The following is a 23138-nucleotide window of genomic DNA, read 5'->3' as shown; positions in this document are numbered from 1 at the left end:
CCAAGACAAGGTTTCAGAGCCACTTGTCTAGAGAGGCAGAACTTATAAAGTATTTGAAGGGTTTTTGTTTAAAAAAAAAAAACTAACCAATTGACCAACCGGGCCACGAAGAATCCCCCTGCTGTGCACGGCAAGAGACACCTGAGCTCCGGGCAGACCCAAGCCGCGATATTGCCGCACCCCCACGCCCTTAGGGGCCGTCATGCGGCCTCACAACACGTCCAGCGGCAGGCACCCCGACCGCTGTTACGCTCTCCCTGAGATGAGCTGCCTCCCAGCCCGGGTAGTCTGTCTTCACGCCTGAGTTCTCAACACCGTGCACACCGCGCATTTTTGCTTTCAAATAAGACAACAGAAAGAGAAAATGGACTTTAAATGCTTAGAGCCTTCAGTGCAAAGTCAGCGTTTCCAGGCGTGAAGGAAGAGTGTGAGTGGCAACCTTGCCTGCTAGTCAGCCATGACCTCTGGACGTTGAGTTGTGACGCAGTACCCAGAGCAAAAAACCTGGGTCTGGCCAACTCTGTTCCCGGCAAGTCAGTCAGTCAGTCAGTCGGTCAGTGTCAGAGTCCTCAAAGATTTCTGGAAAGTCAAGGTGGACGTGGGGGAAGGGGAATCTGGGAAGACACAGGTGGTCCCTGCCACGGGGGCCTTTCAGGCCTGTAAGGGAGACACACGCACCACCCCAATGGTTGGTGCTGCCTGACAGCCTGAGACCCGTGGGGAGTGACCCACCCCGAGGCAGTTGGAAGGATTTCCTGTCTGTCTCCTTTTGAACACTTCTAGAGCCATGAAGACATGGGGAGACGGCATCCTTCAGCCCCCCGGCTCTACCTTTTCTCATTCCCTTCAAAGGACAGGAAGCAGTCAGGCGGGACCCCAGTTCCCTCATCAGATCGCAAAAGCCTGGGGTTTTAGTTACAAGCGATTCCACGTTATCAGTCCAACACACTCATCCGTTTCATCTAGAACCACGGAAATGTGAGATCAGAGAGGGAGAGGACAAGGAACGATCACTGACAGGTTCCTTACCTCCCAGTCCGGAGCCCCCCACGGCCACCACCCTTTGCCATGTCAGTAGAAACCAGCTCACACCAGCTGTTCTCCCAGCTCTAAGTCTGGGGTCAAGGGCGCAAAGGCAGAATTCCCCTGGTGTGACCAAGGGAGTAAGAAGCGGCAGCAAACACTCCCAGACAGTGCCTGCACCTGCTTCAGGGCCAAGCCTCACCTCCATCATCTCGAAGATGCTCTCTGGGTCCAGGCTGCCCTTCCCCACTTTCCTCATGCATGTCACGACTCCCTTGCTGGTCACGGACACCAGCAAGCTGGCCAAGGAGCAGGCCTCCTCCTGGAGAGTAGCATCCACTACGTGCCGGTAGCCAATCTGCAAGGTCAGAGTGCACACGTGGGTAACACACATCCCAGATGCCCACCCTGGAGAGCCTCGTGGAGGGAGTATCTCCACCAGCAAAGAACCTGCACTGCCCGTTCCAGACCTTATTTTAGATTCTGCTCGTATGGAAAATGCCTGAAACAATGTTCAGCAATTCTATCACGGGCCACTCTGCCAGCAGAACAACAAAAGCATAAAAAGGAAACGTGGGGTGGGAGTGGGGTTAGAGCCGTAATTCAGAGACTATCCAAGTGAGGCCACCAAACGTCTCCAACAGAGGGGCCCAGGGAGAAACTGACATGTGAGGCCACACAGATGCTTCACTGAAGACAAAGATGAATCAAGGGGGTGCAAGCTAAGTCACATGCTCAAAAATGAGTCAAGTGCAGATGGCTTTGGCCAGTCCCCACATTTCACCAAAGCCCCAGGTTCGTGAAGTGACTTCAGTGGCATTAAACCTGACCCATACAGTCCTGTTTTTCCATGAATCCTGTGCGGAATCAGGGACAATCTCAGCCAACGCAGGCCTGTCTGCACGGCCTTGGGCAGCGCCAGGTACACAGCAGCATCAGCCAGAGCTTGGGCTCCACGGGCCTCGGTGCTAACGTAAAAGCCACACTTGACACAACAGATGCCCAGATCCTGCTCCCACCCCTCACTTCACAGATATGGACACTACAGAGCACAGAGGGGGCAGTGTTCGCCCTTCAACCTCCCTGCTATTATTCTTCCAGCCTCGACCCCATAGAATTGAGGGAATTAAGGGAAATGTGCACACAGGGTGTTTCAGTGAAATGCCTGGTATGGAGGAGCTTAAAAAACTCTGGCTACTATTACTATGAACCCCCTCGTGTCCCCCTGCGACTCCGTCATGTCTTCCAATTAAAACAAATAAAATAAAAGGAAAAGCTGCTCATATAGTGGCTTCTAAAATAAGCAAATTACTGGATTTGGATTAAAGCTATTTCTATATGATTTGTGCAGCTGTAGCTTCTCAATCTATTAAGTAACCTTAATGGGTTGGGGTTGAAGCAGACTCACAAGGAAGTCCAAAGCCGTCAGATACAACCACATACCTTGCACAGGGTGACAATGCAGGGGACATGCTCCACGCTTAGCCGGATGCAGTCATAAGGGTCATCCGAGAGCTCAATATCCTTGGACCCCTCTTCATCCTCTAGAACCCGAACTCTTGGGATCCTGGAAACAGAAGCCCAATCAAAATCCCTGCTTCCCGTGAGGAAGAAAGAGAACTTCTTTTTCTTGAGATTGACGACAGGGGTCAGAATTCCTGCGCCTCACAAGATGAAGTCACACTCTGCTTGTACTTTATCATCCTCATCCCTGCCATCCCTCTCAAGAGTGCACAGGCAACGCCGGAGAGCAGTGGAGGAAGGAGGTCTTTTTAAAAATAACGCTTGGTCAATCGGATATGCACACGGGGGGGAAAAAAAAGGAATCTTGATCCCCGCCTCATACCATATATAAAAATCCATACCAAATGGACTGTAGAGATAAAGGAGAAAGACAAAACAATAAAGCTTTTAGAAGAAAAACTAAAAACCTAAAACTAATCTTCAGCATCTTGGCGTAGACAAAGATTTCTTAAACAGGACACAAAAAGGGCTTACCATAAAGGGAGAAAAAAAAAAAAACAACAAAACCCGATAGATTCAATTGTGTTGAGAACAGTGAACATCTGAAGAATCATAAAACCTAGCACACAGATTTCTATATTGTGCTGTTTGTGAACAAGGCAAAGAATCTTAACCTAAGAGTGAATCCCTTCATGCTTAAATTACACAGGGTGTGAGGGACTTGTTAGGGAATGTGATGAGTTATTATGTGATCAGTTATATGAGGTTCTTCTTGGTCTTTACCTTGTTACTTTCAGGCAGAAATTCATTTGTTACTCAGAAACTCTTCTTTGACATTGGAGGCCTTTGTATCCAAGATATTCTGAATATGTAAAATTATGTGTACCAATGGAATACACTACAATAAAATAATACCATATATCTGGATAATCCTCTAGAGTTTATTGGAATCCTTCCACATTTATTATTTCATTGAAAACAAAAAAGCAATGAAATAGGTAAGAGTTGGACATTTTAATTGCCTGTTACTCAGTTATGTTCTTCAAAGACAGAAAAAGACAAATGAAACCATGGTCAATGTTGTCCTCCCCTCCCCATCCTCAGAGTCTAACACACTAACTGCCACAAGGAGGGACTCATTTATTGCCTAAGATTTAATTACTTGTTCAAGGTCACAGGCACTAACAATTGTTGCAGCAAAGACTAAACGCAGGCCTTCGGGCCCCAACAGCAGTGTTTGCTCTGCACCACTGCTAACGTAACAGCATCTGCCTATATAAAGGCAGAGAAACTAGAAAACCAGAGAAGAATAATGGACACGTGTCTGTATTTTCTCTGAAACTGACCAACCTGTCCACTTTTAACATGTTGGCAGGTAAACAGATGACGAAGATAAAGCCTGGGTCACTAAGAACTTAGGCAGGTGCTGAGGAGTCCCTGCCCATAACTACCGTCAATGTGTCCATCTGCTCTATATTTAGAAACACATTTGTCCAAATTAACATATTTAGACCCATGGAAGTGAAGACCATGTTCTGAAAGGTATTAGGAAGTGCTACTAAGGCTGATGAGAAAGCCTGGGGGCTAAGAGAGCATCAATAGCTAACATTTCATTATTCTGGAAAGAGCTACTTACGCTAGTAGAGACGTTCCCAAGGGGGGGAATGTCTCCAGTGCTGTCTAAAGGGATAAACCCGACCTCTTTGATTTCATTGGCCAGGGCCTCTGTACACAGGCTGCATTTATTGCTAATTTTTTATCTCGACTAAATGGATATTAGAAATGAAATGATCTTCCCACATCAGGCTGATGTTCTACTTTCAGAAAGGCATGCATAATCAGCACTAAGCAGAATGAGACATTTTCTCAATGGCCCTCTGTACAATGTTTCAAAATTAATTATTATGTGGATCCTGAGAAACTTAACTGAAGTCCATGGGGGAGGGGAAGGAAAAAAAAAAAAAGAGGTTAGAGAGGGAGCGAGCCAAAGCATAAGAGACTGTTAAAAACTGAGAACAAACTGAGGGTTGATGGGGGGTGGGAGGGAGGGGAGGGTGGGTGATGGGTATTGAGGAGGGCACCTTTTGGGATGAGCACTGGGTGTTGTATGGAAGCCAATTTGACAATAAATTTCATATTAAAAAAAATTAAAATATATATATATGAACTCCTGTTTGTCAAAAGACAGCATTTAGAAGTTAAAAAGAGAATCCAGAATGGAGAAAAATATTTGCAAACGTGTGTGTGCGTGCATGTGTACATATAAGCGGACATGTTACGTAAAGAATTCCTACCAAACGTAAAAGACAACCCAACAGAAAAATAGGCAAAAAGACTGGAATGGGGACTTCATAAAAGAGGCCACTAAAGTAGTTGATAAACACACAAGAAGATATTCAACTTAAATATTCATCAAGGAAATGCAAATTAAAACAATATGATACCAAGAGACACTCACTAGAATGACGGATATTAAAAAGACAAAAAAAAAAGAAAAAAAAAGCCCACAAGTTGGCAAAGATATGAAGCAACCCAGGACGCTTATACAACACTGGTGGGAGTATCATCCAGTAAAAGCACTTTAGAAAACTGTTTTGCAGTGTATCTACTAAAACCAAACACAGCCATGCCTTATGATCCAAAACTTTCACCCATACCCAACAGAAATGGGTAAATACGTGCAAGAAAAATACAAAAATGTTCGTGTTTGGAATAGCCAAAAAAACTGGAAACTGCCCAGATGCTCATCAACAGCAGAATGGATAAATCAACTATGGCACAGTCACACAATGGAACAGCAGGCCGCGCAGAGCAAACTATGACTCCGGGCCACAATACGAGTGTCTCAAAACATAATGCTCAGTGAATGAAGCAGACACACAAAAACACCACACGGTATGATTTCATTTATATCAAGGACAAAACCATTCTATTGTTACAGGACAACGGTTCTCCTCAGTGGGTGTAGTGACTGCACGGGGGTGGAGGGTGAGAGGGCTTCTGGGGGCCTGAACACGTTGTTTCTTAAGCCGGGTGCTGGAAAATACATTTAACCCCCAGAGTCCATTCATCTCTGTCTGGGGTGGGGGAGCCAGGGAGGAAGAGGCGGTCCATTCAGCTACCGTGATAGAAACAGCGTTGGTGCCTTTCCCTGCTCCTCTAACAAAAGCCGTCGATGATTCCAGCCCTGTTGGCTGTCCCTACACAAGGCAACATCCAGAGCAGATAAGCCGCGGCCAGGGAACGTCCACAGGAGCCAAGGAGTCCTGCTAGGGTCTGCCCTGGCTCACAGTCTCCGTGTCAAGGGCACCCAGAGTGGAAGTACTAAGTAATATCCTATTTGAGCAAGTCAGGTAATCCATTTGAATTTGGGTCAGTTATGTTAAAACACACACACACACACACACACACACACACACACACACACACACTCCTTCCTGACACTTTGGCCACAACATAGTTCAGCAGAAGGGCTACAGAAGAGCCTCTGTCCTTCTAAAGGACACGAACTGGATGTATGGTCTTTCCACGTACCAGGGGACCTGATGTCTCACATGGTCCACATCCCTTGCTACCTGCAGGGCTATTCTTGTTCTGGGGACAAGACTCCTGGCTACACCCAGGACAGGTGTCCTCCCCAACTTGAGCAGCTGGGTCTTACCATCCTGGGGCACAGCTTGCCCAACACTTCCCCCCACAGCCAGACAGCCTCGAGCCTTGTCTGGTTCTACTCTCTCTTTTTGCCCTGGTGCCTGTGGAAAACCAGCTGGCAGATGGGGAGTGCTTTCCAAAGCTCCAGGTCCAACAGATGGCCACTTCCTTTCTTCTCCGATAGAGCCCGAGCACAGGCTGCCACAAATGGCACTGGTACTCGGGCCCCACGGTGGCCACAAAGGCGTGGCCCAGTGGCACAGCTTGGGGTGGGGGTGGGGGGCTCCACAGCTTTCGTTCTCAGCAGGTACTCCATCCTGCAATGTCTCACCTGAATTTACTTAACTTTGTTTTTGTTTTCTTCTGAATTACCCAGGTAGTCTAAATCCACCATAGAAAACCTCTAAAATACAGATGAATGTTAAGTCGCCTATGATGGGAGCCCTAGAAAAGAATCACAATGACCATCCTGGGACATATCCGACATATTAAATATACGAGTTACCAAAAGTAAAAATCAACGAAACAAACAAGATGAGAGGTCTGTGTTTAATGACTGGCTTTCTGGATTAACAAACTTCTAAAGAGGCTGCTGTGCAGGATTTCGATCCCCTATGTTGGGACACTCCGGTTGTTCCCAACTTGTCACCATTACAAAGAGGCTGTGATGAACATTCTAGAATAATACCCTTGCCTACTTATCCAATTAACCCCTTAGACGATAACCCTAGAAGTCTCTAACCCTCATTTTCTAAACCCCACGGTCCTCCACTCCCTCAATGTAAGCTCTCTCGTGGCATGAACGTCACCACCCATGTATTTATTTTTGAATGCTGCAAACCGTCCTCAAAGAAGCTGGCACGTAGAAAGGGAGAAGGCTACAGGATCAAACGGTTAGAGGGAATGCCAACTCCAAGAAGGCTGAGTGCCTCGTCCCTTGCTGCACATCTGGCCGGGGAGCCTAACCACAGTGGCGTAACCACTTCCTGCTCTTAAAGCCAAATGCAGGCTGCCGCCCTGCGTTTAGAACATTCTTGTGTCCGATTGGGGAATATGTGAGCACCTACTCTGTGTCAGGCATTGCCAGTGGTGGTGGGGATGTAGCAGACTGCACAACAGGTGAAACCCACGCCCCCGAAGTTCTGTGCCCAGTAACAGTATTTGGACAGTCGACCTCTGGGTGGTTTTCACTCCATTTGCTTCTCTGTGGTTTTCTAACATTTTTCTACATGGGACATGGTTACTTATGAAAATAATAACATAAAAAACAAATACAGAAATATATGCATGTATTTAGTTTTATCTTGTGAAATCCGGAGCTTACCATTAAAGGCTACCATTTTTCACGCTAAACCCCCTGTCACCTTCCCCTGGAAGCTTTGGTAGAAGTGTCCTGAGTCTTCATCACAAGTGTCGGCTGGGGTTCTCCGCAGGCCCACGGGGCTGTTTCCAGGAAGACTCACCTTGTATTGAAGAGAGCAGCCTTTACAGCAATGGAGATGGTGTCGAACAAATTCCCGCCACATTCCAGCAGCTAAGGGAGGCAGGGAGTGAGGTGGGAAGAAAAAGCAAGGGTCATTTCTTACTCTAAGTATTATCCTAAGTAAAGGACACTGGTTCCTAAGAAATACTGACCGAGCATTTACAAAATAAAGAAAAGAACAGGCGGTTGCTCTCCTGCCTGACACTCCAGGCGTCACCCTAATTGCAAGAAGCACCTGGAGGCCGTGCTGGCCTGGGCCCCACGGCTGAGGTCGCCGCTGGCATCGGCTGTGGGGCCACCACTCAGGCCCCGGCTTGCAGTGGATCTCCTCTAACTGGCCCCCCAGCCAGTTGGGTCTGCACTCAAGGAGGAAATGATCACCTGCATTTTGTCCCAAATGGCTCCTGATTGCGGAGCCTGGTGGCTACTTAACCAAAGGCAGGCGGGTCCCAAGCCCGGGGCCTTCCGAACCCGACTCAGAATCTGGTGCGTTTCCTTCACACGCTGCATTCGTGCCCAGGGCAAATCTCTAACTTCCCTTTAAGCTCGAACCTCAAGTGCAGACAGCACCCTTCCCACGACACTGCATAATTACTGCTTATTAAAATATGACCTCCCCTGACTCCCCACTCCACCCCGCCAGCCCGTACTACTGCCTGGCTTTGTCGCAGCAGCCTGCTCGCCTAGCACGCGACTAGCCCTTCTCTACGCTGGTTCAGACACACTGCCGCACAGCGAAGAGCTCCAGCTGGACTCCTGAGTCAGACTGTCTGCTAGGATCCCCATGCTCACCGGGCAGCCGGGAGCTACCTCAGCGCTCCGCGCCTCATGAAGGGCAAAAATCACAACTATGTCACAGAGTTGTCACCAAGGCGGAAGGAGCCGGGGCGCCTGGGTGGCTCAGTCGGTTAAGCAGCCGACTCTTGATTTCCGCTCAGATCATGATCTCACGGTTCACGGGATCGAGTCCTGCGTGGGGCTCCGTGCTGGCCGTGTGGAGCCTGCTTGGGATTCTCTCTTTCTCTCTCTGCCCCTCCCCAGCTCACGCTCTCTCTCAAAGTGGATGAACAAACTTAAAAAAAAAAAAAGTTGTTTTTTTTTTTTAAAGAAAAAAGAAAAATGCGGGGTGAGACCCTGGCATGTGTACTTTAGTCTTGAGGTGGCCCTGAGGATCAGCCTGGGCTGAAGGCCACCATTTCACACGCCACTCTTCCACAGCATCTACTTTATGCAGAGAAAGTGCTCCAGCAGCCACGGAGCCCCCCAGTCGGAAAGGACCCTGGAGAGCCCATCACCCACCCTTACTTGGCAGGTGGGGACACAGAAGCCCTCTCACTCGTGCACAGTGGCCTGATACAGACTCTGATTTTCAACATTCTGGCTTATCGGCAAGAGATGAAATCAAGAGGGCAGAACGCTAAACCCTATCTGCCGAGGGCCCCCCAAAGGGCAGTTACCGATCAGCCCGCCCTCCTCCATGGATACAAGGGATGAGCCCACTCCAGGCCTCAGGTCCGCCTGCCCAGGCTCCTCAGGCTGTGCCACACGATGGGGTAAGCCAGATGGGGCGCTGCGAGGCTGACACTCTTCTCCGCAGCTTGCTGGCCACATACCTTCCGGGATTCAGTTTCCCCGTCAGGAAAGCAAAGCCACGCTTCTCTACTGGGTGACCGTGAGGATTAAATGAGATCGCATCCTTACCATTCCTGGCACATAACAGGGGCTTGAAGGCCCTACCTTCCTCTTTCGGAAGCCAAGCGGCTGCGGCCTAGCAAGAACCTTTCTGCCAAACACAGTGGTACAGCCAGGAGGCAGGGGAGAGTGGGCGCGATATGAAGACCCAAAGCGGCCCGACCCGGTGTCTGAACAGGCCCAGGCAAGCTAGGAGAGAACGGGAGGTGCGGGACGTCTAGCGTTACAGAGAGCCTGGGCCGTGGTCCCGGCTCCAGGGCGAAAATCCCTCCTATAACAGAGGTGGGGAAGCAGAAGTGGAGAAGAAGAGGATACACCTGGTCACAAACACACCTTCCCCTGTCAGGTGCACAGGTTCCAGAACTCTTCTTTTAGGGGAAGAGCACAACTTATGCTGTTGGCCTTCTGGGAATGAGGGGTTTCTTTTTGATGTCTTCTTTTCTTTTTTTAATGTTTATTTATTCACTGTTTAGAGAGAGAGAGAGAGAGAGCGCGCATGGGAGGGGCACAGAGAGAGGGAGACAGAATCAGAAGCAGGCTCCAGGCTCCGAGATGTCAGCACAGAGCCCGACGCGGGGCTTGAACTCATAAATAGTGAGATCGTGACCTGAGCTGAAATCAGACACTTAACTGATTGAGCCAGAGGGGTTTCTTTTCACAAGGCAAACCTCCAAAACCGTAATACTGCTAGGACGCCCAAGTATAAAACATGTCTCCCCACAAGACACCTGCTCCTCCTGGACTTCCCCTCAACCATCCTCTCAGACCCCCGGGCTCAGCACCTCCTGGCACCACACATAGCCAGCTGCCAGGTGCTGCGGTCGCTCCCCCGCTCCCCCTGCCTTGCCCATGCCCAGTGCCACGGACCACGTGCCAGCCTCTCGTCCCCACTCCCGGGGCTCATCACAAGACAGCCTTGTGACGGTCTCCCCACCAAAGGTCGCCTGTATACTGTCAATGTGACAGAGTCCTGACGGTTCTCCCACTCGGAGTCACAACCAGGCCACTGAAGGAGTGCGAAGCGGAAAGAAGAGGGAAGCGTCCAGGAAGTTACATTTCTAGTCTCATAAAATACCCCAATGGAGGTAAAAAGAATAATACTGGAAATAGGTGGTTGGTCTGACTGTAACAGGTTTCAAGTAAAGGCACCTACACTAAAAGCATAAAAACATGGAAAGTTGCCCAGCGAATATTTGGTTGAAAGATGGGCTCTGCCTGAGGACTATCCGGACCGGTTGGTAAAAATACATCGAGATTCACTCACTTTTGCAATTCCAGTGACAAGACTGGATTCCCACCATCTTGCTTCAAACATGGACTCGATGCGTTCCGCGTATTTTTAGATGTAAAAGATAAAACAAAAACCCACGCGTGCCTCGCACGCACGAGGCACATTCCCATCAAGGCTGAAAGCAAACATTTGCTTTCACAGAAGTGGAAGCCTCCACAGATGCGAATTACATGAATGACAAAAACGGATCTACCTCAATAACAGAATTTCAAAAACTGCTTTCCTAATTCATTCAAAACTTTTCTGAGGATGACAACATTTCAAAAGATCATGTCTTATTTCCAAAATAAGACAGAGCCTGGAGAAAAAACAGGAGAGAAGAAATCCAAACGCGAGGAGTCTTAAAAGGAAAGGTCTGCAGGTGACAGGGACACGGTGTGCCACTGAGGCACCTGCTAACCATATATTCCCCCCACCCCACCCCCACCCCCGCCCCGTGGAAGAGGGCGCCGGTTCTAAGCTGAGACAACATCCGATATTCATCCATCTTGCACAAGCCTTCACTCAGAGAACAGGTCTCTGGACGAAATCATAAAGTGGATCAGGACCCCTCACCGGGCCAGCCTCCTATAAAAATCACAAGTGCGGACAAATTCTGACGAGGAGCAAAAGCAGGATCGCCAACGGACAGGTGCAATGCACCACAACACTCCTGCCTTTAGCTTCTTGGGGAGGAAGGAAAAGAGAGAATGTTCCTCAGACACAGGGTAGAACCTTACAGTTCGTACCATGGGGCTGCACCTCCCCAGGTGGCTGTGAAGCCCGCCCCTTATCAGTGAGGACTGGAGGCTGCCGGCTCCCGCCTCATCACATCCAGCACCTGCAAAAGTACTTGCTTAGTAGGAATCACACTAAAAGGTACATCCCGCTTATCGGACATGAGGAGAAGCAAACGGACTTGTCATTTCATTATTTTTACCCATTAGCGTCAGCGTCCAGAACACCCCTAACCTGCGGGACAATGGTAACCACTGTTACCTTTTGGCTAGTTGTGCTCCACCCATTATCAAATTAATTTAAAAGTATCCAGAAAGCCCCGCCCTGTTTCATGCAGGGCCAACATCTGGAGACAGCCAGGCTCTTCCTCATCAAGAAGTTCCCTCTCAGTCCACGGAATCTGCTTTATCTCTAGATTCATGAAAGAATCTGTTTGGCTGACGGCCTAGCCTTGTGACCTCAATCCGAAGGGGATGATGTAGCCACTCATCTCAAGGTTCATGAAATTTCACTAAAAGGAATAAACAGACCCAATGAGAGCCTGCCTTACACGAATAAGCACGTGGCACAATTAATCACACCGTCCAGGGGCCAAAACCAGGCGAGGAGCATTTGGGAAAACACCAGCAAGGAAATGGGAGATTGGCCTAGAGAGGCTCCTGTAGGAGTGGACTCGGGAGAGAAGGCTGCAGGGTCTCAGGGTCCTCCCCTGGGAAGTGAGGAACACACCGACGGTGGGTTCCATGGTGCTTTCAAGGGAGGAGGGCTTGGTGAGGTCAACAGCAGGCACAGGCATTAGAGACCCAGCTTTGAGTGCCAACACCACTACTCACAAGCTGAGACCTCTTGCGCTAGGTCACTCTGCCTCCCTGAACCTTCGTTCCCTCACCTGTAAATGGGGCAATAGCGCCCGCTCGCTGAAGAGTCGTAAGGGCTAAATGAAATGCATAGAAAGAGTTCATCCCCATTCCACGTACAAGAGTACGCCAACTTGTCTAACTTCTGCCTATAACTTCTACCTGATGGCATCTAGAAAGCATCTCTTGTTTTTTATTTCTTCCCTGATGAGCTCGGGGGATAATTTTAGGTGCTACCATGATATGACTATGATTTCACTGTAGGATGGTATTATATATACAATACATATGTTGTATTTAATTTAAAAAACTCAATACAGGGGTGCCTGGGTAGCTCACTCGGTTAAGCGTCCGACTCTTGACCTCGGTTCAAGTCACGGTCTCATGGTTTGGGGGTTTGAGCCCCGTGTCAGGCTCTGTGCTGGCATCACGGAACCCGCTTGAGATTCTCTCTCCCTCTCTCTCTGTCTCTCCCCACTTGCATGCACGTGCACGCTCTCTCTCTCTCTCTCTCAAAATAAATTAATAAATAAATAATAAAGTTTTACAAAATGACAAAAATAAAACTTTACAGGACATCATTCTTTTTCCATCTAATCTCACCCTGGAAGTTGAAAGCATCCACTTGAACAGGGCAAAAGCACCAGAAGGAAAGTAGGCCAACCAGTCTCCAGCAAAAGCAGAGAGTGTGGCCGTCTCGGCAACATGATACATACCAGCACGTCCACATAGAGAATCCAGCAGTGCTCCCGGGGACTGATGCAGAGGGACTTCAGGTCAACGCTGCTCTTATTGTTAAATATCCGGTAGAGGGTGTTAGCAATCTCCGTGCCAAGGTCATCACCTCCCCGGCCTTCAAATTCAGGAGTAGCGTTGGCTGAACTACATAGAAGGGCAAGAGAAAAGCCGCGTGAGTCTTTTCAGAAACAAAGAGCAGAGGCACACGGCTTTGTTCCAGTTTCCTTATGGAATGTTGGACGGGCCAGCGGCTGTACAAGAAAAGTCACTGAAGTGAGGAGAGGATGGCACCTGCCACTTTTCTAGCCTCCAGACACACCCAATGAGCCAGACTGGCACGGTGCCCTGGATCTGTCAGTGTGTGTGACGGGGGTCCCCCCCGACTTCTAACAGAAGCCATCTTTATCCAAAGAGACACGAGAGAACAACAGTAAAGTGAACCTTGGCCAGTAATAATTAACTCTCTTATCTTGACAGTAGAATGCTCTTCTCGGACAGGCCCAGGAGGCCTAGAGTCAAGCAGTCTGGCCATGGAGGGGTCACATCACATACACCATCCCGAGTTTTCATTTAAAATCCACCACGAGGGGCGCCTGGGTGGCTCAGTCGGTTAAACATCCAACTTCAGCTCAGGTCATGATCTCACAGCTCGTGGGTTCGAGCCCTGTGTCGGGCTCTGTGCTCACAGCTCGGAGCCTGGAGCCTGGAGCCTGCTTTGGATTCTGTGTATCCCTCTCTCTCTGCCCCCTCCCTGGTCCTGCTCTGACTTTCTCTCTCAAAAATAAACATTAAAGAAAATTTCTTTTTCTGTTTTTTAAATGTACCACCAAACTCTCAAAACAAAAACCACAACATTAAGTACCATGACCTTCCTTGAATGATTTAGAAGATATGTATGATGGTATGCCAATTATATCACAAACTAGATTATCACTGTACTGAAAAGCAGGAAAATGAAATGAGAGAGAAAGACTGCCAGCTGATTAAATATTAGAATAGCCCTTTTACTTTATTTGCTATTTTTCAAGAGAAAAAACTTTTCCATTTTGGCCTCTTGAATCTTATGCCCAATTACCTCAACAAAGAATAAACAAGCATCAACATTTGTTGCCCTAAGCATTATTCAAAAGTATTTTGGGGGGCGCCTGGGTGGCTCAGTCGGTTAAGTATCTGACTTCAGCTCAGGTCATGATCTCACGGTTTGTGAGTTTGAGCCCTGCGTCGGGCTCTGTGCTATCAGCACAAAGAGCCCTCTTGTTGTCTCTCTCAAAGTAAATTAATAAACTTAAAAAAAAAAAAAGTATTTTGAGGGGGAAGGCACCTGGATGGCTCAGACAGTTAAGCATCTGGCTTTTGATTTTCGCTCAGATCATGATCTCGTGGTTCATGGGATCAAGCCTTATGTCAGGCTCTGTGCTGACAGCTCAGAGCCTGCTTGAGATCCTCTCTCTACCTCTCTCTTTGTTCCTTCCCCGCTTGCACAAGCATACATGCATTCTCTCTAAATAAAATTTTTTTAATTTTTTTTTTTTAAGATTTTCTTTTTCAGCAATATCTACACCCAACACAGGGCTCGAACTCACAACACTGAGATCAAGAGTCTCATGCTCCACCGACTGAGCCAGCCAGGCACCCTATTATGCAAAAGTATTTAATGGGAAATTTTTGAGGGTTTTGGCTTAATAAAAAACAAACCCTCAATACATTATATACATCTGTGAGATAAGTAACCATTCCAATAATCACTTTGCTGTAACGAAGAGGGTCCAGAAAAGTAACAAACCAGCTGTTTCAGTCAGTACGGTCTCTACAAAATCAGGTATTGAAACTTTCTGGTCCACGCACTCATCCATCTAGAAGGTACCAGCTCTATGCTAGCACTGGAGACGGAGAGACTGAGCAAGGTGGATGCAGGCCCTAAGCTGGCAATTTCACAAAGTCAGGGAGCTTCATGATAGGGAGCAAAGAGCAGGAGTAGGGCTGGGAAGGATGTCAACCAGTGCCGAGGACCTCAAACCAGAAGGTGAGCAAAAGTGGGTCAGGGTACAGACAGGCAGGGGGGTTCCAAGCAAAGCAAAACCCACATGAAGGTTCAGGGCTGTGCCTACCCCATCTGCATAATGCTAAAAATCTCACCTAATGTATTTAAACATCCCTTTTGTCTAGACCATTCTCACATAGGTGTAAGGACGACCCCTAAAACAATCAGAAGGTGTCACTATATAATAACTCTGTTTCTCTAAATATATAGTCTTCCCTTACCACTGTGAGCCAGCAGAGCCCTAATTTAAAATCCCCAAGAGAAACTTCATTACTGCCACAGCAACCTTGCTATTCCCTCACTGCCTCTGCTGGACTCAGGCACTGAGCCACAAAAAGCAGCTCACTTAAGGTGAAATAATCAAGTTACCAAGGACCAACTTAGTAATTTTGCACAGCCAGCACACAAAAGCTGCTTCTAATTTACACACTCATCAATATCAAGATCTATCTTTTAAGTGTTTAAAAACACATCTCTATAGAGCTAAATAGACAAATCTAGTTAGGAGGTGCTTATGCTTAAAATGTGTCCCTTTCCCTGACTGCAGTGGGCCACGCCCTCCTGGGTATGACTAATTAATTACTTAGGGATTGATGCATTCCCTCTTCTACACCCCCAAGGGCTGATTTACAGAACCTCCTGGGTCCAACTGGCTAAATTCATCTACCCGTAAGACCACGCCCCACTGTTTTTTTGTGGGTTTTTTTGACATTAATTTAAAGTGGGAATTTTTCGGGGCGCCTGGGTGGCTCAGTCAGTTAAGCGTCGGACTTCAGCTCAGGTCATGATCTCACAGTCCATGAGTTCGAGCCCCGCATCGGGCTCTGTGCTGCCACACAGAGCCCGGAGCCTGTTTCAGATTCTGTGTCTCCCTCTCTCTGACCCTCCCCCATTCATGCTCTGTCTCTCTCTGTCTCATAAATAAATAAAGGTTAAAAAAAAATTTTTTTTTTAATTAAAATAAATAAATAAATAAATAAAGTGGGAATTTTTCCTATTTTAAAAGTTTTTTTTTTTTTTTTTTTAACACATTGTACTTTCAGCATAGCTGGTAGTCAGGCAGAGAGGAAGGTTTAGGGGCTCATGAGACCATGAAAAGCTCCCGCATCTGGATGGTGCCAAGGCCCCCGGAGTGACTCTGGGGAGGAAGCTGGGAAAATGGAAGGGAATCGTCGGGGGCCGGGCGTTGGGGCACAGTAACTTCAGGTAACACAAGAAGAAAAGCCAAAGACCCCATATTCTAACAAAGGATGAAGGGTAGGGCTGGGGAAGAGAACTGAGTGTCCCCCCTCCTCACTAGGGGTGCTCCTAGCACAAGGACACTTCCTAGAAGAGGTGGACGGAGATGCCGACCATGTCAGAGGACAAGAAGCCGAATGCCCGCAGAGGCCAGCCAGGTAACCACGTGCATCTGAACAAAGAGCAACCGGAGATCGGTGATCCGTGAGGGAGGCTGACACACTGTCCAGCCGCTCCAAAGGCATTTTAACTCACCTCTGAAAACAAACTCCGTTAGTGAAACAAAAACCTCACAAGTGGGGTCTGACCTACAGGAGAATGTGGTGAGACCTCAGATGGTCCAAGCCTCTTGTTATACAAGGTGGAAAACTTTAACAGCTCTTTTGAATGTTTACTATGTGCTAGAAACGACTCTTAGCACGTTAGATGTGCCAGCTCAATCAATTCTCACAACAACCCTACTATTTACGACCCCATTTTAGAGAAAACGAAACAGAGTCCCAGAAAGGTTATATAATTTGTCCAAGCTCACACAAGTAGGGACGGGGGAGCTAAGACTCCAAGCCAGGCAGCCCAGCCCTTATCTGCAAGGCTGCACCGGACTCTCCCTGAAGGTGGAATTCGGCATGCCTGGCTTGTAGCCTGACATGAGTCAAGCTAATGAATGGATGCTCTGGTCTCGAGATTTATTGTTAGACCACAAACACTGGAGTCAAGGAATGCAGACCAAAGGAGCCCTAAATAAAACGCTTCTCTATTAAGTGCAAAGTTTAAAAAGAGGGAAAGCACAACAGGCAGTAATCCTGGCTCCCTGCTCAGAGGTATCACAATACATTCTTTCAGCAGGGGAGTGTTTGCTCAGGGTTCGGGGCATAAAACCAAGTGCTTTCTCTGTTTACAACTGCCAAAACCAATTCAGATCCTTCCTAAGTATGACCCAGCCCCTCTTCCAGGGCAGTTGGGAAATTGCTTGCTGAGCCAATAAACTAATAAAAATCCTGGGAATGCTGCCCCACCCAGATCTCCACCCATCCTGACTCATCACCTCTACTGTGCTCCTCCTGCCTGGCACATCCCTGATTTAACTGGGGTAGAGTGAGATCAAGGCCATGTCCACCTGAGACAGGATTTCAGACACTAGCCCATTGTTTCCCTTGTGATCCATCTAGCCTGCAAATCTATAGAGTCTTACACCCAGGTCAGGCCAGGACCATGACAGAGGACAGTGCTTTAGCAGGTTCGTGGGGGCAGGGCTAGCTCTGGGCCTCACCCCTCCAGGAGTCAGTCAGGTGGTCCCGCAGCAGGCCCCAATCCCTCCCATTCCCCTGTGTGCACGTGTGCTCATTTCTGAACCTGCAGAAGCTTCCTTATGAGTGGGGATGGGAACAGTAACACATTTTGAACTGTTCATTGTAAGTTTCTGGGAGAGTTATCCGTTCTTTCTGGAGACTTTCAGAGTACAGCTAGCTTCAAATGAGTTCTGTAGTTTGCCTGTCTGCTTTGTCCCCCGTCCATCAGGCACCAACAGGGACCCCCGCAAGCAGCACTAAGCACTGAGGAACAGAGATCAAGTGGTTCTTTCCACCAATTCAGGGCTTGAAGCTTCCGGTTCAATATTAGTGACAAATACGAGCGACCACATCGAAAAGTAAAGATCCCACCGGGAAGTGGCAAGTGATGAGCACACCGAAATGTCTGTGAATGAAACATGTTCTCCTCAGCTCCCTCAGTGAAAAACTGAAGCCGCTGGGAGAGGCTAAACCACGCTTCCTAACCCCCCATCAACATGGTGTCAGAGCAGAGACTAGATGGACCGCCACCTAGTGGTAGCCCAGACTGACACACCAGCTCACTCAATTCTTACCTTTCCTCCAGGTTTCTGATAGAAACCATCTTTTTCAAAGTTTCAAAGTTCTTACTTAAAACAGCCTGGTCCCGGGTTATGACTAACAAATCGAAGACAGGAGATGGGAGTTAGAAGGTCCAAGATTGCTCCCAGTTTTGATGTGTGTTGCCAGGCATCCCTGGGGCAGTGCTCAGGAACCCCAAGTCTTTACTACTCCACTGGGATGGGGATCAGGGCTGGTACAGCTGAGTAGCCCCCTCCCAAGGGAAACATCCCCTAGGCACAGGGGAAAATGATGGGGGTGGGAGGCCAGGTCTACCTCAGGTTCCATGTATTATTCCAAGCCAACAAAACCAAAGTAGGACGAGTTAGTGGAAAAGCAGTTAGCTCTCTAATCACCAGGAGTTGAAATAATTAAACCCTGGAAGTTGCTGATGAGTCAAGCTGGGCTCAGACTGACAGCCCCACCCTGCCCCAATTACTGTCCTCCGGCTGGGTAACACTTCGGCTTCAGTCTGTGGATGGGCAGATGCCCTGGGCTCTCCTGCGGAAGGGCTTAGTGGGTAAAAGCCTTAGCGCTGGGCACATCTACATTCCTAGTCACTGGATGGGAATAAAGGGGTTTGTTTATGCAATTAAGAGTTGCTCTTTAGGGTGCCTGGGTGGCGCAGTGGTTAAGCGTCCGACTTCGGCTCAGGTCATGATCTCGCGGTTCATGGTTCGAGCCCCGTGTCGGGCTCTGTGCCGACAGCTTGGAGCCTGGAGCCTGCTTCAGATTCTGTCTCCCTCCCTCCCTGCCCCTGCCCGGATCGCACTCCATCTGTCTCTCTCTCAAAAACAAACATTAAAAATAAAAAAAAGAGTTGCTCTTTGAAGATTCAGATGAGGCTTTGATAAAGGTGGCAGTCAGCAGTGCTTGGTGAATCAACATCTCCCTTCTCTGTAGGAATACGAGGTTTTGTGAATCTCTCATGGTGATTCTATCACAGTAACTGAGCCGCTTAAATAAGACACTAAAATGTGCCACTTGAGACTATCCATCTTGAAAGAGAATCAAGGAGGACTCCCTGGGAACTGGAGCTTCTGGGCCTGTTGAGGGTCTCCTGAGACTTACAAGGGGAGAGAAGAGAGGAACGAGCAGCCCAGCTCAGCTGGGACGGGGGAGGTACTCCTGGGAGCCGGATCTTGGGAAGAGGCAGCTCCCTGCCTCCTCCCACCCTGGAGCCTCCCTTCCTTCACAGCTGGGACAAGAGCAGCAGGCTAACCCGGAGTCATGTTCAGACACGGAGCCACAGTGAAATGTGTCCCCTATACCTAGCATCTGAAGGCAACACCTTCCCTTTGGTGTGGCTGGGCTGACTGCCTGTGGTCTGCCCAAGATGAAGGAGGTAGAAGACAGTGAGGAGGAAGAAAAGAAAAGCAAATTACAGTTCCCCACACATGGTGTCTGCCCCTCGGTGACCGTTCACTACACTGAATTAGGCAGGTCAAGGCCAGGAGAGACATTTTTCTTCCACCGACAGCAAAGGAATCAGCTGGAGGCCCGAACAGGGTCACCACCATCCACGGCAGCTTCAAGGATGAGCCAGTCCCACTGGACAACTCAGATTGGCGAGGGGAGGCGGGTCCAACCAGAAGAGGAGACGGCTGGCTGGGGGCGGGGGGTGGGGGGGCGTCTCGCAGGGCAGGGTGCAGGAATGGTCTGGAAGGAATACCGCCAGAAAGCTGAACGCAGATACGTTCTCGGAACTCTGAGCACCACACCCCCGGCAAGCTGGCTTCTGTAGGCTGCGCGAAGTAGAACAAGGCAAGACTCAGGGTCGGAGAGGCCCGAGCCGGCATTACTAGCTCTGTGACCCCGGGGGTTCGTTTACCTTCTCTCAACCAAGTTGGTTGTCTCTCTCATAGGAATGTCGTGAGGACCAACTTCTGAGTTTGGAAGAAGACCAGAAGAATCTAACTCACCATGTAAATGGGGGTTGGCATCTATGCCGAAAAGGCGGTCACGGCGGGCCCAAGGCTGCTATCTTTAGAAGGGCCTGCTTGAAAGGTGGGCCCTCGGCTGGCATCTGGGAACTTGACTCTCAGTGTTCCCAGTCAACAGTGAACCGTGGTCTGCTGTGCCTAGACTATTTGTGCAAATAATATGATAAAGGGAGTATCTGCTTTCCTTCTGGGATTTGGAAATTTTGGTATGTGTTCAGCAGAGGGTGCCCATGTGACCAGCCCCAGTGAAAATCTCGGGGGCCGAGTCTCTAATGGGCTTTCATGGGCAGAATCATCACACACGTTGCCGCGTTTCGTGGCTATAATAAATCTCAGCTGCGAGTACAACTATATGCTAAGTCCTGGGGGTCCTTCCAGCAAATCTCCAAATACGGGAGTGGTCTTGGGGACTCCCATACAGAACCAGTATTACATACCTGCACCCAGCATGAGCTAATAGAGAGCCTCACCCACCTCGAGAAAGCCTGCCATCACCATCTAGTTAGAAGCAATGTTCCAGACAGAAGAGGGACTGAGCTAGGATCCCAGGTTTAAAAAGCCCAAGGCCGGAGAAAGGGGAGGCAACAGGAGGGAGAAAGAACACTCATGGAAAGCCCACTGGGAGCCAGTCACGGTGCTGGCACTCACTCTGCCTTCCTTATTTCATTCCGTCATCCTCACAAGAGTATTAGTACCCCGATTTTTTAGATAAAGAAACTTAGGCACAGAGAGACTAGGTAACTAGCCTGAGATCACACAGCTGGCCAGAGAAGGCTGGCTGCTGCAGAAACTGCGGAGTCCTCACTTTTCTAGCAGCCACGCGGCCTGCCTAGCTGCCACTCCCTCTGTCTGTCAGGCCATTTGGCCGGCCCTCGTCCTTGCTCTGCCAAGCAAGTCATGAAAAGTTTTCTGCAAAACTAGAGCAGGAGGAGAAACAAGACATTTTAGACCAAATGATCCTTATTTATCTATGTTTGACATTCTTCAAAGCACTGTAATACCCACCATTTCACTGGATTCTCATAACAACCATGTGCTGGGCTGCCTGATGCCCTCCTTTCTCCAACAGGGACAAGGCCCAGTGCGGGCCAGGTGACTAGGACAAGGGCAGGACTCGAGCCAAGGCCTTCTTCCACACACCCCAGTGCCTGGCGCATAGGAGGGGTGCAGGAAATACCTGCTGGCTGCAGAGGTGATGACTGAATACAAAGTCAAAGTGGGCTCAAAGGAAACCAGAGGTCCAGTCTCCAATCTACTTACTCACTTACTTACTTACTTATTTATTTGAGAGAAGGTGCACCTGCAAGTGGGGGAGTGACAGAGGGAGACAGAGAGAGAATCTCAAGCAGGTTCCACGATCAGGGTGGAGCCTGAGGCGGGGCTTGATCTCATCACCATGAGATCATGTCCTGAACTAAAATCAAGAGCTGGACACTTAACCGACTGAGCCACCCAGGCACCCCTCTGAATCTTCTTTTAAATCGTTTTTCTTTAAAAACATATGCATGGTACTGACCAGTCAACAAAGAACTCCAAGTACCCTTCATTGGGTTTCTCCAGCTTCGGCGTCCCCATTTCGGCTTTCACTCCCACCAAGATGTCTGTGTGACCCTGCAGACACACGCAAGAAGGGTCCTCACTCAGGGCAGGTAGCCACATACCCAACCGCCTCCTTCCTCTCCCAGACTGTGCCCCCAGGGACTCTCAGGAACTTGTGAAGTGGCCCTTTGGAAAGGTAAAGGGTCCTTCAGATCTAGACAGATACCCACCCAGAATCTGGCTTGGGTCTTGGGTCCACCCCAGAAATGTATGTGCTCCCAAAGCCCCGAGGGGCCTGCAGCTGGTCCCCTAGGACCTGCCCATCCTCCCCCCGGGCACGGACCATGGCCACAGTACTCACCAGCTTGACCCTGGCAGACCCACTGGTGTTGGACACCACGTCGGTTTCCACTTCGACACATCGGTAGTCCTCACAGCCACGGCCGTCCACACGGAGGTCTTCCTAAGTGCAACGACCACAATCCTAACACAACCACAACCAAAGCACCAACAGCCTCCTCAACTCATCCGTGCCATTTCCCTCCTAGAGAACTAGGCGGTACAACATCCCCTTCCCCCTTAGCGAATCATCCAAAACTCTCTCCTTTTGCTGGTAACAATATTCCTATTTTACATCTGAGGAAACAAAGACTCAGAGAAGTAAAGCGGCTTGACGGATGTGATGCAGCCACGATGCAGCCATGTGGCCGACGTCCCACAGCTGGTGAGAGCACACTGGGTTTCTACCCAGGTACGTCCCAGTGCAAAGTCCACACCACATCCCACTATGCCAAACAGACACACGGAACAAACAAAATCGGAACAAGAGGCGAAATAGGCTGCCTCTTTCCAAGTCTGCAAGTCCAAAAACGCACCAGGAGGGGCGCCTGGGTGGCGCAGTCGGTTAAGCGTCCGACTTCAGCTCAGGTCACGATCTCACGGTCCGTGAGTTCGAGCCCCGCGTCGGGCTCTGGGCTGATGGCTTGGAGCCTGGAGCCTGCTTCCGATTCTGTGTCTCCCTCTCTCTCTGCCCCTCCCCCGTTCATGCTCTGTCTCTCTCTGTCCCAAAAATAAATTAAAAAAAAAAAAAAAAAAAAAAAAACGCACCAGGAGGTATGCACTGTGGGGGCCACAGAGCCCAACTCTCTCGGCCGCAGGCCTCCCGCACCCTAACCTGAACAAAATCTACTCTGTTAATGGCTAAAAAACCCAGCTATCATCTCTACCCTGGGCATTCTCTAGAACAGGGACGGCACACCTCGGCACGGGGGCCACCTGCTTCTGTAAAACGTCTCGCTGGAGCACGGCCAGGTCCGTGCGCTGAGGTTGTCCATGGCAGCTTCACACTCCAACGGCAGAGCTGCGCGGTTGTGACAGAGATCTTACGAGCCACACGCCCCAAATCTTCACTATGTAGCCCCTTACAGGAAAAACTTGCCGACCTCTGCTGCGGGAGATGCGTTTCAGGGTGGCCCACGTCCTGCCTGCCCTTTATCCCTGTTTATTTACTCTTATCCACGTATCTCACAGATACCCACTTCATGCTGTGGTTGTGATCCAGTACGACCATT

The 23138-nt window shown here is 49.2% G+C and overlaps 1 protein-coding gene across 5 annotated transcripts in view; it reads right to left on the bottom strand.

Moving 5' to 3' along the window:
- Nucleotides 1–23138, bottom strand: part of EXOSC7 (exosome component 7) — a 47889-nt gene that overhangs the window by 13668 nt on the left and 11083 nt on the right. For all 5 annotated transcript variants that reach the window (XR_008420430.1, XR_008420429.1, XM_053897695.1 and 2 more), the window contains exons 2-7: nucleotides 21929–22030; nucleotides 21545–21639; nucleotides 12895–13060; nucleotides 7602–7672; nucleotides 2467–2590; nucleotides 1226–1381 (exon numbers count right to left, since the gene is read on the bottom strand). Coding sequence is in view for 3 of the 5 variants with exons in the window: in XM_053897695.1 (XP_053753670.1) it covers nucleotides 1226–1381; nucleotides 2467–2590; nucleotides 7602–7672; nucleotides 12895–13060; nucleotides 21545–21639; nucleotides 21929–22030 (714 nt within the window). In the remaining 2 variants the exon portion in view is untranslated. The remainder of the gene's footprint in view (nucleotides 1–1225; nucleotides 1382–2466; nucleotides 2591–7601; nucleotides 7673–12894; nucleotides 13061–21544; nucleotides 21640–21928; nucleotides 22031–23138) is intronic.

Source organism: Panthera pardus, unplaced genomic scaffold (assembly GCF_024362965.1).
Source record: "Panthera pardus isolate Hobbes unplaced genomic scaffold, ASM2436296v1 HiC_scaffold_8, whole genome shotgun sequence".
Lineage (NCBI taxonomy): Eukaryota > Metazoa > Chordata > Mammalia > Carnivora > Felidae > Panthera > Panthera pardus.
This window is presented reverse-complemented; position numbering and strand designations above follow the sequence as displayed.